Below are 14,021 nucleotides of genomic sequence, written 5' to 3'. Positions count from 1 at the left end.
ATATACATATTTACTTACATACATACATTCTACATACATACAGAGAAAAGCAACCTTGACATCATGTCTAGGTAGAGCTATAGTCAATTCCCTGCCCCTGAAGTCCCCATCCTGACTTTTAATGATCCTGCTAGGCCAGTTCTTATGTCACCTCTTTGAGCCTAACCTGTCTCAGGAATGCCTCACTCTCCAGTTCCAAGTCTCTAATGCTAAGCAGGTGGTGAGAGCCCAGGCACTGTTGATCAAATTTATCATGTCCAGCTCACCTTCCAGATTGAGAATCATGGACTATGTGACAACTACCTCTTCCCTTGGTCTGAAAACACCACCTACCCCAACCCTGAAATGTTTATAAAATGGGAATAGTCATCTCCAAACACCACTCACAGACTAGTGCACCAAAACCAATTTTGTGTAGTAATGATTCAAAAAAAAAAAACCAAGGAAATATCTTTTGAGTTTAAACATATTTATTTTTTAAAAATCATGAAAATTAAATTCCTTTTCTTCAAGACCATTAGCTGGTGCTTCAGTTGAATATGAGTTGCTAAGCAACCCTCATTGATCAGAAATGACATGTCCATCCAACAGCATCTGAGACAGATCACCAGCATCATTGCCCACACACAGAGATATCAGGCACAAGTCATGACCAGGTTTCCATGTTAATATTCCTCAGAATATGGATATTCCGGGTGGTCAACAAAACTAAAATAGGAAATAAAAACAAACATACACTGTATGATATATATTTTACAATGTAAAGATGTGATATCTAGGAAGCTACAATAGAGGTGAAAGCTAACCAGTTTGTTCCCTGATTACTTGCAGAATGACATACTCTTTTAGTCCTTTACACTGTTGTATAGGAAATGTTTTTTAAATATCATTTATAATTTTTTAAATTAGGTCTATTTGCTTAGAACAGAAAACACAAAGACCAGTATTCATAAATATTTGTCTCTCTTAGCTTCATCTATGGATCAAAAAGAGAAGGGCCAAAAATCCTTTCCAACTTTTGTATCTAATAAAAGGAGAAAAGCATATGTCATCTTTAGTTCAAGGTAACTCTATAGACATTGAGCAACACAAAAATATCTTACCATGTATCATTTATGCCTACTATTTTCACTTATATTTGACTATTAGTAATTCATTAATTATTCAGTCTTTGACCTTCAAAAATACTGTATTGTATTAGATTGAGTTAGGAAAAGAATGTCATTGATAAAATGGGCTTTCATGTCCAAGGAGCTAACAGTATAATTTGTAGGACTCTATATACGTATAATACTCCAAAATATACAGTGCTAAACATTATTAATTGTTAAAATGTGGCAAGAAATATTTATTACTTATAACATTGATTCAATCACTCATTTATATCTCTTTTGTCAGCTTTATTCTGCTCCAGACTAACAAAAATAATAATAATCATGATAGATACCCCAATTTTACATTGTAGATTTTCTAATCCTCCTTCAATTTTTATCATATTTATTTCTACTAAGAATGAAAATTTTACAAGCAGAAAATAGAGAAATGATAACTAATAGATAGATAGACAGACAGAGATGAATATGCACAAATGCACATATATGTACCTATATCCATTATTTCTTTGTCATCATTTATAATCAATGTCCATTATCAAATTTTGTAACCATGAGAACATAAAGGGAAACTAAAGATGTTTGAATGGGTTAATGTTCTTAAGCTTTTTCCTGAAGGTTCTCTTCTTACTTTTGAGCATGACTTTGAAAACTTTCTCTGTATTTTGTGCTGACACATCCCATTACAAAAATTTGGAAACAAATGTTATATTAATTGTCTCCATGGGAAACTTGCTACAGACAAGCAGAGCATTTAGTTTCTGAAACATCATGAATGGAAGAGGGAGGGAGTTACTTGACTAAAACAAATTGAGGTAAGGTGTTTGTCAGCATGACTTACAACTCAGCTGGAAGATAGCGAAAATTTTTGTTCAGGCCATCTAGGGTTTTCATGTCCTCTGGAGACAACTGAAATTCAAAAACCTGTCAGAAAAACAAAGACATTAGCTTTTGAATGAATTGTGTAATGTAAATGTAAGTGAATTGTGTAAGGCAATGTAAATGTATGTTCCAAAAATGATGAATATTGTTTACCAAAACATTCCTGGTTAATCAATACCAAGTAAAAATGAAAAAAAAATGTTTTTGAGATTTGTTAAAATTGCACAATACTACAAATAAGAGCTAATCTCAAGAGTAGCTTGTGAAGAAAAAAAAATGTTGACATCATCCAAAGTTAGATAGTTTCCAAAAAAACTTGAGCAAAATTTCAAAACACATCACACAAATCAGTGATTTGCATGGGGCGCTAGATTTATGTAACCCAACATTAAACAATTAACATGTAAACAACACTTTTTCAACAGTAGGTAAGCCAAGACTTGTTTAAATTCATGTGAGACAAAAGAGCTAGCTCTAAAAAGGATCTTTTCATTTAAATTTGAGACACTAACTTTAAAATTATTTTCATTAACTACTCACATCTCAAAACATATGCAGTCTTAAGTCCTTCGGTATCTTAAAAATATGAAGACAGAGAAATAAGGAGGAAGAGACATGGAGATTTGTTAATAGGAAAAGGAACTGAGAAATGAAATAACACAAAACTTTGGTAAAAGTAGACTCTTGTCTGACAAATGAAAAGATGTGATGGTCAATCACATAGTGAAGTGTGAAGACTGTGCTAGGTCCTCTTTGTTCATAAAACAATAAAAAAATAAATTAATTAATTAATTAATTAATTAAATTGTAAGTTGGTAATTTAGCAAACACTTCAGAATTTACATAACAATTACTATTAAGGCTATGTAAATGCAGCAGACTGATTATAATGCACATTTCTTAGTCAGCACACTAATGAAGTGTTTTCACTCTTTCACCCATGGAGGTGATACCAACTTCCTACCCCTTGAGTCTTGGCTGCTGTGTAACTTGTACTGGACACTTGAACTTAACGATGCACTGGTTCATCAACTCTGTACTTGTCATAAAAGTGTTTCACTCTATTGGTTTAGCGATAAGTGCAGGGGTAAAACCTGGGAGACTTGTCAGTTGTATAAACCCTATAGGAATTGAGGAAAAGCTCAATCAGTCTGAGCATGAGAGGCCTCATCATCCTAAATATTTGCCTTCAGGTCCTCAATAATATGTGAAGGGACCCACTACATATGGATAATTTTCTCTGAGTTCAGGCTAAATTACTGCAAATTTTTAAATAAAAAAATATCAAGGTAAATAAATGTTTTTTGTGTAAAACTTCTACTTAAGAATGATTTCTTTAGTAAGTGCTAATATTTTGTACTATAATAAAGTATACTTACTTTATATTTATTATATGTAATATATATTTTATGCTATGATAAAGTATAAAAATCTTAATTTTTTAAAAAATTAACTTAGGTAAATGAATACAACTGGAACATACAATTTATATAGAGAGAAATATATATACAACTGGAACATACAATTTATATATATATATGAATATTAGAATATTTGAGCATGCAGGGAATTAAACATAAAACCATAGAAATTTCTAGAATCAAAGTTACTCAGTTCAGATCCCTCATTAGAGAAAATAAAAAATGTCTGTGGGAAAGGTAGGTAGTACTTGGGTGACAATGCAAACCAAATTCTATATTGTTTCCAACACTAAATCTGTCAAGTCATCCTGCTCTCTATGTTGTAGACAAGACATTTCTCAATGCACTTCAAAGCTTACATGCGTAAGAAATGCTAAAGATATGGAGATGATCTCAAAAATATTCTGAAAGATTTGAAGGAAGCAAGCATATGGGAGATACTATGTAAGAACGCTGAGGACCAGAGCTCATCACCTTCAAATTCTCTTTCATTTCATTCTCTTTGAAACTCTGGGCCAGGGTCACAACCCCACGCTGAATCAGGTATCTAAGTGCAATCAGGGCAGGACTGCGCTTGTTCTTTTTGGCCACATCACAGAGAACTGGATCATTCAAGAGAACTGGAGAGTTTTGGTCCACCCTAGAAGGAAAGAAAAAATAAGCTTATGAGGCCAAGTTTTGTGTTTTGCTACGGTGCTTCAAAACACAGTAAGGGTATGATGGTTAAACTGGGTGTGATGGTTATGGATAATTGTCAACTGGACAGAGTCTAGAATAATCTGCAAGATGGGCCTCTGGGATGTCTGTGGGAGATTATTTTATTGTAAAAATTGATGTGGAAAGAGCTGCTTTAATTATGGGTGGGACCACTTTCCTGAACAGGGGATCCTGCATTGTAACAAATGGAGAGAGTATTCTGAGCATTACTGTTCAATCATCATTCTCTGTTTCTTGACTGTATTGAGAATTGACCATTTGCTTCACGTTCCTGACACCTTGATCTCCCATGAATTCTTGCATTGTGAATTGTATGAAGCTCTTTCTCCCTCAGGTAGCTTTTGTAAGAGTATTTTATCAGAGCAACAGGAAAAGAAACTAAGATATTGCTTCACCAGGTCCCTCTAAAGAAAGATCCCCCTCTCCCTGAGAACTGAGTGTTCTGATACAAATTGACAGTCTTGCTTGACAGGTTTACCCTTTTTATCTTATTACCATTCTTTGTATCTTTGGGTTCCCAGAGCACCATAAGCCACGAGAACAATGTCTTTTGATTTGCAGTAATCCAGTAGCTTACTCTGGTTCAAATAAAGATGACATTCAACCTATGATAGAATATGAGAGAAAGATACCTGATTATTTTTTCAAATGTTCATATTATAATGAATGAAAATGCTTAAAATCTTGGTTATGAATGTTAATATCAGCTTTGATACACTGCTAGGAAGAGTCTTTCAGAGGCCCTCTGTGTTAGGCTCCTGTATTTTTACTTATTTTCTCCTATGTCCAATGCCCATCTCATTTGTCTTTATAAGTGAGGAATGATCATCTTACCCTGGGTCTTCTTTCTTGTTTATCATTTTTAGGTGTATAGATTTCATTGTGTTTATCATATCTTATAGGTCTATATAAGTGAGTATATACCATGTGTGTCTTTCCCCTTCTAGGATACCTCACTCAGAATGATCTTTCCTAGAACCCACCATTTGCCTGCAAATTTCATGATTTTCTCATTTTTGATTGCTGAATAGTATTCCATTGCATAAATGTACCATAATTTCTGTATCCATTCCTCCATTGATGGATATCTGGGCTGTTTCCAGGTTCTGGCTATTACAAATAAAGCTGCTACAAACATGGTTGAGCAAATGTCCTTATTGTGTACTTGAGCCTCTTTTGGATATATGCCTAGGAGTGGTATGGTTGGGTCTTGAGGAAGCACCATTCCTAATTATGTGAGAAAGGACCAGATTGATTTCCAAAGTAGTTGTACCAGTTTACATTCCCACCAGCAATGGAAGAGGGTTCCCCTTTCTCCACAACCTCTCCAGCATGTGCTGTCACTTGAGTTTTTGATTTTAGCCATTTCGATGGGTGCAAGGAGAAATCTCAGGGTCGTTTTGATTTGCATCTCTCTGATGGCTAAGGACGTTGAGCATCTCTTTAAGTGTATCTCTGCCATTCTATATTCCTCTACAGAGAATTCTCTGCTAATACTCATAACCAAACCCTCGGCAGAGTGCAGGGAATCATTTGAAAGAAGGTAGAGTTAGTATGATGTGGAGAGGATAGGAGCTCCACAAGGACCAAATTTATCTGGGCACAGGGGTCTTATATGAGATTGTTTATCCAACCAAGGACCATGTATGGATATAACCTAGAAACTCTGCTCAGATGTAGCCCATGGTGGTTCTGTAAACAAGTGGGTTGTCCTAGTAAGGGGAACAGGGACTATTTCTGACATGAACTCAATGGCAGGCTCTTTGACCTCCCCACCTGCCAAGGGAGGAGCAGCCCTGTTGGGCCACAGAGGAGGACTTTTCAGCTAGTCCTGAAGATACCTGATAAAACAGGGTCAGATGAAATGGGAGAAGGTCCTCCCCTATCAGTGGACTTGGAAAGGGACAGGGAGGAGATGAAGGAGGAAGGGTGGTGTTGGGAGGGAATGAGGAAGCAGGATATAGCTGGGATACAGAGTTAATTAAATGTAACTAATAATAAAAATAAAATGCTTAGAGCCAATACAGTAGAATAAGAAAATCACATGCAATATACCATTTGAATTAAAAAAAAAAAAACAAACTGTTCCATTTTTTCTTAAAAGACAAATCTAATTCGGAATCAATCTTCTGATAACATTTGACTAGGCAAGTTTTGTGTCAAAAAAAAATAGCTGTCAGCAAGATGGTTTAGTGGGTGAAGACTCCAGCTGCTAAGCTTAATAAAATCAAAAGGAAGGACCATAATAACATGGTGATAAGCATAAACTCCACACAAGTCCTGGCCACTGCATAAATTTTATTTTAACTCAATTTTTCAGCCAACTCTCCCATGTCTGCTCATTATTCTCATTTCAGGGAGGTCACTTTCCCCTGCCCTCAACTTCTGTCTGACAGCAACTCTAAATCTCCACATTTATTGTCAGTAGGGCTCTATAGAATATCCCCATTCTTACCAATACTTTAATAGTCCAAGGCTAAATTTTGAATCCTCCATGTTTTTTGAAACAGTGATACTGCTCTTAGAATCTTTTTTCCACAAAATGAAAATCACAAGGGCAGATCACAAATAAAATGGGAGTCAGGCAGTATAGAAGTGAGGAAAAGCATGAGAGATGGAGAAGGAAGGTGGGTCCTCACCTGGTTGCAGACAGGTTTGTACTTAAGTCCTGGTTTATTTAGGATTCTTTCTAGCTGCTTGTGGTTAAAGTTGGACACCCCAATGGACTTGACCAATCCTGCATCCTTACACTTCTCCAATGCCTGGTGATGTGAAAGAGGTTATGAAGGGTCATACTTACAATTGACTACATCAATATAAACAGAATTATGGAACAGTTACAGGAAAAACCTTCTAGATCTAGACACATAGTAGAACACTTGCCAGTGTGTACAGGAGCCTAAATTTGATCACAGGCATTAAAAAAGGTGGGAAAGGGTGTTTTTGCCTAAATGATCAGTGGATTTAAATAAAGCAGTCAAGATGATGATGATAAGAAAGAGGAAGATGCCAGCCAAAGAGAAATTTCCATAACATTGCTAGAAAAATAGAGGATATTACTACATAAGATGGCAAAATATTCATATGCCTCCTGTGCTAAGTCCTTCTTCATTTCCTTCCCTTACATTTTAGTAATACATTTCTCCCCTTCCACTCCAGGTAATATGGATGTGTGCAAATCAATTTCCATACCCAAGGGAAAATGAGCTGATTCTCCCTCTCTTTGCTTGCTTTATTGTCCTTTTGAAAAATACTCACCTCCCATGTGTCACAGAAATCCACTGAGTCCAATAGAAATTTTCCTTCATTATCTGACGGAAAATCATCATCCCCTGCCTGGAAGGCAAGCAGTTGTTACAATCTCACAGAAACATGGATTTTGCCTATAATAATGTTTCTAAGACTACCTTGGAGGAGCTGGACATATTGTTCAGTGATTAAACTCTGACTGCTCTCTGAGTACTTGGGTTTAATTCTCAGAATCTATATAGTGGGTCACAACTACCTGTAATTCCAGTCCCATTTGACCTAATAACCACATCTGGCCTCCATAAGTACCCAGCATGCACCGATTGCACAGACATACACACAAGAAAACACCCATACATATTAAACAAAAAATACAGCTGTAAAAGAATATCTTGGAAATAAGACAGCAGCCATTAAGTGATGAGACATCATTCTGTATACTGTATTTACAAAGTGATATGCATGTAGAGTTGTAAAAATTATGTTTTCCAGACTAGTTTGCTGCATTCTCATATATTAACTATATAAATAAAGAGCTTCTTTCTTATAATAACTGTTCTTCCTGAAATTATAATTAATCATATTATTTCCCTTCTTCTTTCTCCTACCTCCAGTTTCTCCCATGCATGCCCTTGCTATCCCTAAAATTCATGGCCTCTCTTTCTTTAATTGTTACACACACACACACACACACACACACACACAAATACATAATTCCTACACTTAAAAGATATTTTCAAGCACTAAATGAGACTTTTTAGTGGACTTACATTATTTTGTATACTCTTTATTTTGGGAAAAGGAAATGCTTCATGTTCATTGGGAAATCCAGTCATTTCATGGCCTTTACCTCCAGGAAAAATTATATCAGTCCTCATTGAGAATAAATAATGAATATGAATACATGTTAGCCTAAGAGCAGGCATGTGAGCCAATGATGGCCAGTCAGGACTGTACAGGATTAATTTTGGCAGGAAAAGTTGTAAAGAAGCAATACAGCATTAATGACATTGAAGCTGAAACTGTCTTGAACCACTTTTGCTTCCAGGAGAGAAAACAAGACAAGACTGCAAACATGTAGCAGTACAAATGTAAAAGATGTGTAAATACAAGTTTTTCTGGAGGTTAGTTTTAATCTGTGATTCTGAATATTGCTCGGGCACCTCATTTTGTAATCCCTTAAATTCTTTGTGTAACCCTCTCAGAAGTTTAGTAACATATAAATTATATAAAATTATAATAGAAACGTATCTCAACCATCCATAAAAATGATACCCATGCCCCCATGCAAAGATATATACATTTGACAATACAAATCACTTACCTTCATTGGCACTGGGTAATGCATAACGTAAAGGTCAACATAGTCCAGCTGAAGGCTTTTCAGTGATCTTTCTAAAGCAGGCCGGACCAGCTCTGGTCGAAAGCAAGTGCACCAAAGCTGCAGAGGTTGAAGAATGGAAGTTGTGCTGGATTAATGGAGTATCCAAATATGCATATACATTTATCCTAATCCTGAGATATTTTTATACTTGAAGGAAAGTAATAGTCATTCCTTTTAACCCAGGATTTATTTTACTCTTACTTAAGAAAGTGAACTCAGCTATAGTTTGATTTTTTTTGTTTGTTTTTTGGTTATTGTTGGCTCATTTATTGAACAATAAAAAAAATAATCAAGAAATAAAATACATACTAAGAATAACTTCCAAGAAGTCAATTATCTTTATATAGATTTTAATCTGCCATTATTTTTCTTTACCCAGTGTACAATTGATACCTTTAACCAGCTTCTCGTCCAGTAATATAATTTTCACTTCCTTATGTTATTTTTTTACATAATCTGCACACTTGCATACCATAAAAATTATACCTTTGTAGTGATGAACATGTCTTCTCTCTTTATAACTCCAGCTTTAATCTTGCTTTGAATGGCCTGTCCTATCTCCTCTTCTACTTGGTAGGCAAAAGCAGTATCAATATGGCGGAAGCCAGCATCTATAGCTAGATTTGCAGCCTCCAATGACTTACTCTTGGGAACCTAGAGGGGGAACCAAAGGAGGTATTTAGAGATACAGGTCCTGAGAGATAGCTCAGAGTGAGCCTAGGAGAAAGTTTACTAAACAAGAAAATAATTTTGTCTTTCAAAGTCATGTTCAGACCACTTGTTAGGCAAGAGCCTTGTCCCCTGATCCTTGAATTCCCATTTTCTATTCTATAAATCAAAATGAAATCTCCAGAAATCTAATATATGTCACAGAAAACTATCTTCACAGGATCAATGTTTGCCTATATTTTGGCCCACATTTGAGGTAATGGGCCAAAAACTACTTTCTTGGGGTCTTTCCTAATTGATAGCAAGACTATCCCATCCTGATGAAGGCCAAGCTCACCCTGGTTTCAGTGGTTTGCTAGAGTCATGCTTTATTATATAACAGGGTGACAAAGCAATATGAACACAAGGAAGTCTGATTGGGACGACATACAATTATACAGACACTCCTCCTTGCCCCCATATAAGACACTGTCACAGAGGAATGAGAAAGCAAAGATGACAGATACCAGGAAAGGCCACGTTAATAATAGAGACTTTGACAGAGAAAAGCACCCCATGTTAGTCTTTCTACATATCCATTCTCTTTGTCTGACAGACCTAAATATTGACAGGAGAAAATCTATGCTAAGTGGATTACATATGTCATGTTGAAAATTATTCATTGGAGCTGTCAGCCCTTTCAATGTAAGATTATTTGTTTTTAAAAGAAATGACTAGAATTAAATTTAATATTATTGCCTTGGCTACCAAATTTGGATAATTATATGACTGGATTTTTTGTTTGTTTGTTTGTTTGTTTGTTAGAGGTTCAGGGACTGAGATGTCTCATTCATTAAAGTGATTGCAAACAATGATCAGAATCTTAGTTAAGACCCCCAATACTCATGTAAAAACAGAGTATTTGATGGTAGTATATGCATTTAATCCTAGTTCTTGAGGAGGCAGTCAGCATAGCTCAATGGCTTACAAAAATAGCTAAGTCACTGAATTACAGACACCACGAGAGACCCTGCCTCACAAAAATTATGTGAGAGTAATGGAGGAACCCTTTGACAACTAGCATCCACACATGGTACACAAACACACAAACACATACACAATCACACAACACATACAAAGGTTTTAAAAAGGTAAATAGACTTCCTTTTCTGATTATTTTAAGAACTTCTATAATAATCTTTTTCATTGAAACAAAGTGACTAAAATTTTGGCTTCTACCACTTTTTCTGGATACCAACCATTACAAACCTAAGAATAAGGCCACTATGTGAGTTACCAACACTTTTGTAATGGCCTTGACCTGGTCCTGTTTTTTGTGCAACTTTGCAAAATTAGCAATTCCTATATAAATTTTTAGATTTCTCTGAATTTTTGCATATATTCAGATTGGATATACGCACAAATCTAACGAGAAGGAAATGTACAAATTTGAAGTTAAGGTAAATGGTAACTTGGTCACACAATCAGAAGATCTCAGGATGATTACAAAATAAGAAAGTCCATCCAGGTTAGCAAACAGTCCACCTTGAGGTTTTTAGTTCTTAGGACCACCGTGCTCTAAATTCAACATACATTAATGAAGACCTTCACTTATTCAGAGTTACCTTTACTAGGTCCTCCTTCTCCCCATTATAATGATGCACAATAAATTCCAGTAAGTCTTCCACAGAATTATACCCGGGAGACTTCACTTAGCTGTGGTACAACATTCACTGTGAAATGCTGAAGGCTACCCCAAACCTAAGTGTTCCTCAAGTATTTGTTTCATGCATTAGTCCACAGCAGTGGTTCTCAACCCTCCTAATGCTGCGACTTGTTGACTCATTAATACATTCCTCATGCTATAATGACCTCTGGCCACAAAATTATTTTTGTTCCTACTTCATAAATGTAATTTTGCCACTTCAATAATCTTAATGTAAATATCGTATATCAAGGATAGCTGATATGCAACTCCTGTGAAAAGGGTTGTTTGACCCTCAGAAAGATCATGACCCTCAGTCTGAAAATCAAAGAAAGACATCCTGAATTATCATGCTGATTTCCCTGCATTTTGCCTTTTTAAAAGAAAAAATGGTGTTGTGTATTGTAGACATACACAAAGAAGTCCCCTTGCAAACTGTGACCAAGAAAGATGACAGACAATCCAGTGACTTTCTTATCTTTTATTAAGCTGAGAAACATAGATACAGGAAAAGCATAGTGGCCAAAATTGTTATTCATGGGTCTGTCCCTTTAAGCCTAGAGCTCACAGCCTGAAGATTCACACCAAGCTCACTCTTAGAGCTGACAGACCCCAAATGGAAACAAATTCAAGGCAGGTCTAAGCCAGAAAAGCAAATTCATGAAAAAAGACATGGCCACATCCTGCCAGGCCCAGATTCCTAGTGACAGCAAGAATCACAAGAAAAATAAACAAACTTTCTCCCTGTCCTGGAAGTCCATCACGTAGTTAGAGCAAATGTCCCAGTGAAACTGAGGCATGTACCTTGTAGTTACGTTATCTACTGCAATAACACCCACCCTCAAATAAAATATTTTAAGAATTAGGTCTTTCATTTGTTCCCCATTAAGCACACCTCCCTGATGGTTCACAGTGAGCAGGGATCTTTTCCCACAGACATGCAAGCATGAATATAGGCCCTGTTCTGTCTGAATCCTGACTCGGCCTATCCAGGGAACCAGCTCAGTCTCCTGCCACAGCCACTAATTGCAGCTGCTGCTGTAAAATCTATTTAACAAGAATAATCAACAACTACAGAAACAATCAGACCCGGATGCAAGGCAAGCAATCTGCCATTTCGTACACAGAACAGCTTTAGCCTGGAGATACTGACAATCATGAATTCTTACCTCTCTGGGTTTATAGGTGCCAAAGCCCAAGGCAGGAATGAAGTAGCCATTGTTTAGTTTGACACGCTGCTGTTTGGAACTCATTGTTTCAAAAGAAATGGAACTTTTTGCTCCTCTGGCTAAGCAGATTCTTCGGCTTCCCTGAAGCAGAAGTCATATTTCCACTTGCTGACTCATTGTTAACAAGTGGCACTCCCTTTTAGGTTAATCATTCCTAATCTCTGGCTAATGTTTAACTATTTCAAACACAGGGCTAATTAATTAATCAGTGCTACTGTCTGGTTAATAGTTAAACAATACTGATGTGTGCCTACTATTTAAATATTACTACTGACAACCAACAGAATGGGAGGAGGCAAAAAAGTTAAAGCAATATTCCACATGTAATAAAGGAAGCCACTCATTTTCATATGAAAACGATTTTATTTGTTTTTTAACTTTTTTGCAATTTATTCTCTTTTTATTAATTTATTTAATTACTTTAGAGGCTGATCACAGGCCCCCTCTCTCCTCTCCTCCCAGTCCCACACTCACACTCCCTAACCCCTCCACTTCTCTGAAAAGGGAAACTTCCCACCATGAGTACCAATCCTCCTTGGCATCTCAAGTCACAGCAAGACTAAGTGTATCTTCTCCACTGAGGCCAGACAAGACATCCCAGCAACGGGAAAGAAATCCAGAGACAGGCAACAGAGTTAGAGAGAGCCCTTACTTCAATTGTTAGAGGACACACATGACAACCAAGCTGCACATCTGCTACATATATGTAGAGGATCTAGGTCCAGCCCATGCACGCTCTTTAGTTGGCGGTTCAGTCTCTGTGAGCCCCCAAGGATCCTGGGTTAGCTGCTTCTGTAGGTCTTCTTGTGGTATCCTTGAACCCTCCAACTCCCTCAATCCTTCCTCCCATTCTTCCAAAAGACTCCCTGTGCTCTGCCTATTGTTTGGCTGTGGGTCTCTGCATTTGTTTCCATCAGCTGTTGTAAAAGCATCTCAGAAGACGGTTATGCTAGGCTCCTGTCTGCAGGCACAGCAGATATCAATAATAGTGTCAGGAGTTGGTTCTTTCTTATTGAGTGGGTCTCAAGTTGGGCCAGTCATTGGTTGTCCTTTCCCTCAGTCTCTACTCCATGTTCATCATTTCCCATAGGCAGGACAAATTTTGTGTTGAGAGTTGTATTGGTGAGTTGGTATCCCCCTCCCTTCACAGGAAGTCCCACATGGCTACAGGAAATGGCAACTTCAGGCTCCATGTACCCTGCTTCTAGGAGTCTCAAGTAGGGTCACCAACATAGACCCCCAGGAGCCTCCGCTATTCCCAGAGAAGACCCCTCTCCACCAAATTTCCTTCTTTCTACTAGTCCTCCCCTCTTTCTGCATCTGATCCTCACCCCTGTTCTCATCTCCACCCCCTCTCCCACTCAGTTACTTCTCTTCATTACTTCAGATTTTTATTTTATTTCCTTTATGTGTAAGATTCAATCATCTTTCTTGGAGTCCTCCATGAAGGATAAATTTTAAATAAAGTCTTATTGTGGTTCCTGAATCACAAGACCCCAAAAGACCACCATCAGGTGTCAAGTCCTTTGCAAAACACATGAGGATTTTTTATTACAAGCTGCAGCTTGGGCTCATACATACTCACCCTCACCTCTGAAGCGGTGAGAGCTGAGAACCCCATGCTCAGTTTATTTGGGAGATTTAAAGATTCCGGTCCCCCCTAATATGCCCAAA

The 14,021-nt window shown here is 37.1% G+C and overlaps 1 protein-coding gene across 2 annotated transcripts; it reads right to left on the bottom strand.

Annotated features, from left to right (window-relative positions):
• Nucleotides 1-452: 452 nt before the first annotated feature.
• Nucleotides 453-12,466, bottom strand: LOC110543195 (aldo-keto reductase family 1 member C13-like). Of its 2 annotated transcripts, XM_060372271.1 has the most exons (9): nucleotides 12,288-12,464; nucleotides 9,252-9,419; nucleotides 8,706-8,822; nucleotides 7,391-7,468; nucleotides 6,772-6,894; nucleotides 4,628-4,737; nucleotides 3,890-4,055; nucleotides 1,954-2,036; nucleotides 453-708 (listed from the first exon to the last, which is right to left on the bottom strand). In XM_060372271.1, exons 1-9 carry the CDS (start codon nucleotides 12,369-12,371, stop codon nucleotides 666-668), a joined length of 972 nt encoding a protein of 323 aa, XP_060228254.1. In that variant the 5' UTR covers nucleotides 12,372-12,464; the 3' UTR covers nucleotides 453-665. The 2 variants fall into 2 exon arrangements, with proteins under 2 accessions (XP_060228254.1, XP_060228255.1); XM_060372272.1 differs by lacking the exon at nucleotides 6,772-6,894 and having other exon boundaries at nucleotides 12,288-12,466.
• Nucleotides 12,467-14,021: the final 1,555 nt, after the last annotated feature.

The sequence above is a fragment of the Meriones unguiculatus genome, chromosome 19 (genome assembly GCF_030254825.1).
Source record: "Meriones unguiculatus strain TT.TT164.6M chromosome 19, Bangor_MerUng_6.1, whole genome shotgun sequence".
Classification (NCBI taxonomy): domain Eukaryota; kingdom Metazoa; phylum Chordata; class Mammalia; order Rodentia; family Muridae; genus Meriones; species Meriones unguiculatus.
This window is presented reverse-complemented; position numbering and strand designations above follow the sequence as displayed.